Source organism: Myotis brandtii, unplaced genomic scaffold (genome assembly GCF_000412655.1).
Source record: "Myotis brandtii unplaced genomic scaffold, ASM41265v1 scaffold646, whole genome shotgun sequence".
Classification (NCBI taxonomy): domain Eukaryota; kingdom Metazoa; phylum Chordata; class Mammalia; order Chiroptera; family Vespertilionidae; genus Myotis; species Myotis brandtii.
Window position 1 is genome coordinate 591,908 of NW_005370495.1, and position 4,249 is coordinate 596,156.

The 4,249-nt window shown below is 59.6% G+C and overlaps 1 protein-coding gene across 1 annotated transcript in view; it reads right to left on the bottom strand.

Annotated features, from left to right (window-relative positions):
- The window catches only part of CSMD1 (CUB and Sushi multiple domains 1), a gene marked incomplete at its 5' end in the record, with an annotated part of 650,642 nt that overhangs the window by 50,316 nt on the left and 596,077 nt on the right, over window positions 1-4,249 (bottom strand). The window contains one exon of the mRNA XM_014528690.1: window positions 4,097-4,148. Coding sequence (XP_014384176.1) covers window positions 4,097-4,148 — 52 coding nt within the window. The remainder of the gene's footprint in view (window positions 1-4,096; window positions 4,149-4,249) is intronic.

The window sequence follows — 4,249 nt, forward strand, 5'->3', positions numbered from 1 at the left end:
GGCCCGGGGACCATGGGGGGGGGGGGGGGGCGACGTGGGCCAGGGGGATGGAGAACGGCCTCCCCGTCAACGCGCCGGGACCAGGCAGCTTGGGATGACGGCCCAGGACGTCCGCCCCCGCGGCAGACGGAGCGCTCATTCTCGCATTCACGGGCGTGATCTGTTGGGATCCTGACCCCACAGCATTGCTGCCTGGACAGCTGGCACGTGGAGTCTTCCTCACAATTAAAAACGACACAGTCTGGCCCCTGGGTGGCTGGAGAGAGAGGCATGTGTCCCAGCTACACCCGCCTTCCCAGCAGAGTCATCGCGGGTGCCATGTGCACCTCACGGCCACGCCTGTGGGAGCTGGATTCAGTGGAGACAGTGAACACACACCCACCTCCCTGCACGTGTGTGAGCACAGAGAGGCGTGGAGTCTCACGGCCAAAGACATCGCCAGGTCCCCGGGGCCACCCGCTCACCAGGGGCGAACACGCATGTGAACAGGTGAGAACCGGAGGTTTGAAATGCCGTTTGGAGTCCGCGGGACACAGGGCTGGGGGCAGGGCTGGCGAGAAGCTAGACATGAGGGAGTCTGTGTGAACAGTCAACCGACAGGAGGCAGTCACACAGGGAGACGAGAGCACGCTCCTGGCCGCAGGCTCCCAGGTTCAGCCTCGCTGGGCGGGTCACCAGCTGGGACGCTGGCCAATCTCCCCCGTTTCTGGGGTCGCCTATCAAGGCTGACTCCCCTCCCAACTCCCGACTCCTGTGGGGAGAGCCCCTGAAATAAACTACAGATGAGGGTGTTTGGGGCCGGGAAGCCTGGAGGTGGGTACCAGGCCTAGTGCAGTGAGGGCGTGGCTGTTACATCCTCCAGGCCTAGGGCAGCGAGGGTGTGGCTGTTACATCCTTGGGTCCCGCTGATGCTGATGTGTCTGGAGATGAGTCAGCTCCTGTTTGTGGTCCAGGGAGGGAGACCCCTTGCCGAGAGAGACCACCCTCTTCCAGAATGTTCCATGGGGACTGAGAGAACATGTGTACTTCGTTGTTTGCTAGAACCGTCCATCAATGCCAATGAGGTCAAATCCAACAGTGCTGTGCTCCAAATCGGCATCCTATTGATGTCCTGCCCACCTGCTTCCTGCACTGCTCAGAGTGAAGTCTGAACTCCGTGATTGTAATTTTAAATTGGTCCATTCTCCTTACCCTTCTGTAGGGAGCAGCTATAGGATTAAGCCTCGGGCTGACCTGTGGCAGGGCCACAAACAAGTCCCAGCCTGGAGGGCAGAGCTCTCGTAGCACAATTAAGCCTGACCTGTAGCCCTCCCTAATTCCTTCCTAAGTAGCTAATGGGCTGTGGGAGGTGCAGCAAGTGTTGTCAACACAAGAACATTTGTAGACGTGTTCATCTACCCTTGTTTTAATCAGACTATAAAATAAAGCATCGGCTTGCAGGCTGGGTCTTTCTGTGTCCTCATCCAGGCACGGGAGGTCCACTGAGCCCCAGCTGTATTCTCTCTGTCTGTCTTCTTTAATCCTTCACCGCCTCTCCTCAGGCTCACCCTTGGCCGTGCTGGCGCGGCACACCATTCTACTCGTTTTTGCTGAATGTATTTTGAAGCTTCCTTCTTAGGTGTATAAATAATTAAAATTGTTATATTTTAAAAATAAACAACTCCTTTATTACTGTCGAAAAAAGTCCCTGTCAAAAGGGCGACACCTACGGGCCCTGCCCCAGGTTGTGTGCTGGGCTCGTGGAGAGGACACGTGTGCTGAGTGCTCACAGCGGGGTCTGCATGTGGTCCGGGCTCATGGATTGGACACGTGTGCTGAGTGCTCACAGCGGTGCCTGCACATGGTCCGGGCTCATGATAGGACACGTGTGCTGAGTGCTCACAACGGGGTGTGCACGTGGTCTGGGCTCATGGATTGGACACGTGTGCTGAGTGCTCACAGCGGTGTCTGCACGTGGTCCGGGCTCATGAGAGGACACGTGTGCTGAGTGCTCACAACGGGGTGTGCACGTGGTCCAGGCTCATGGGGAGGACACGTGTGCTGAGTGCTCACAGCGGTGTCTGCACGTGGTCCGGGCTCATGAGAGGACACGTGTGCTGAGTGCTCACAACGGGGTGTACACGTGGTCTGGGCTCATGGATTGGACACGTGTGCTGAGTGCTCACAACGGGGTGTACACGTGGTCTGGGCTCATGGATTGGACACGTGTGCTGAGTGCTCACAGGGGGGTCTGCACGTGGTCCAGGCTCATGGAGAGGACACGTGTGCTGAGTGCTCACAGCGGTGTCTGCACGTGGTCCGGGCTCGTGGAGAGGACACATGTGCTGAGTGCTCACAGCGGTGTCTGCACAGGTTCGGGCTCATGAGAGGACACGTGTACTGAGTGCTCACAGCGGGGTCTGCACATGGTCTGGGCTTGTGGGGAGGACACATGTGCTGAGTGGACACAGCAGAGCTTGCATGTGTCCGGGTTCATTCAGGGAACTAACCTCTCAGGACCTGGTCAGACCTGAGTGAAATGTGTGCAGACCTTTACTGGTGAATCCCACGGAGAGAAATCAGGAAGAGAAATGGATGCGTGTGCCACGTAGACCAGCCTTGGAAACAGGCGGCCTTTCTCCCAGATGTGACGCCCCGGTTCCATCTAAGTGGACAAGCAGGCACACAGCCAGCCACCGCAGGCTCGGGCCGCTCGCCAGGCACAGGGAAGCTGTGCTCTAGAGCGAGTCCAGCAGACATTACTGGGGTGGAGACGGCGTCCACAGGGCACCGGGATGCCGAGCTCTCGCCGGTCACAGCCGGGCATTTGGTGATATTGCCAACGTGTTTGCTGAGCCAAGTGTCAATGCATTCGCTGAGGATGTAGCTTTCACAGTTTCTCATGAACCTTTCATTCAGCCTTTTCCCAAACACAGCGGGACCTCGTTGGACGGTGTTTTGAATGTCAGGGTTGGTCAGAAACGTGTGGAACAGCGGGAGGTCTGACACCCCCTCTCCCAGGCCTGGCACGCCTGGTCGGCACTGGACGGGACGGCTCACCGCTCTGGTCCGCGCTGCCCTCCCGGCGGCTGTTGAAACTGTGGGGGTGGCCTGTTCAGTTCGTCCTCCACGGAGCCCCCTGGGTCGTGAAGAAAACCCGGTGGAGCGAAAGCCTAGCTCCAGCCACGGGGTGACGGGTCCCGCCGGCGGGCAGGGGTGCGCTGGCCCTACCTGCTACATGAGTGAGGAAAGCAGCCCCGGGCAGGAGAGCCTGCCCGCAGGAGACAGGGACCAGCCTTTGCCAACACCGCAGAAGGCCTGGCTGCGGCCCCTCTCACCCAAGCTTCTACCCGGATTCACTAAGTGGCTCCTCCCCTTCACAGCAAGGCAGACGGCCCGCGCCCAGCTCCCCTGCGTTCTCGGGGACGCTGGTGCCTGCCAGGCGCCGGCTGCGGGCATCGGAGGCCCCCACTGCCCTCGGGATTGGGAGCCACGGGAAGCCCTGACTCCGCTCCTCTCCCACGCTCATCCCAGGTGCCCTTGCTCAGCTGCGCTCGGAGTCTGACCCGTCCGGACTGGTTTCTGTGCGGGGGCTTCCTGGGGACAGTCGCTGGAGGCTGTGTCCTGGGTGGCGGAATCGAGTCGTGCTCTGAGCAACGGCGATATTGTGTGTTTTCCTGTTTATTCTCATTTATTATGAAACCACCTCCAGGTCCTGCTTGTCTGGTGCCTACGAGCATCATGATCCCCTGGGAGGCAGCTGTGATGGGGGAACACAGGATCCGCAGCACAAACCCGCTGCCCAGGTCCCGTCAGAGTGGGGGCCGTCCCCGTGGGGGACAGCGTCTTTCTAACATCCCCTGGGCTCCGTTTCCAGCTGCTCGGAAGCCCTGGCCGATGGGAGCCTTCTAACGCTAGTAAACTGATGGTCAGCGAGGGAAAGGCACGTGGTTTAGTCTGTCACATCGCCAGACACAACCTTCATTCTAACGCAATGAGATGCCACTGGGTTCAGCTAGAGCAGGGGTGGGGACGTCCGGGGGCCGCCGAAGGCCTGTGAAGGCCAGAGCATCAGGGGCAGGTTAATGGAACGCTGGGTCGGATAGAGCAGGCTCACTTTTAAGCGGGCGATGCCGTAAGGCTCTCGGATGCTATAAATATCCACAGGGCTGTGGCGGGAAAAGGGTTCCCACCCTGCTCTGTGGGATCCAAGTCCCTGGGGGCGTGACTCGGGGGGCGGCCGGAGCAGGCCAGGGACTCACCTCTGCCC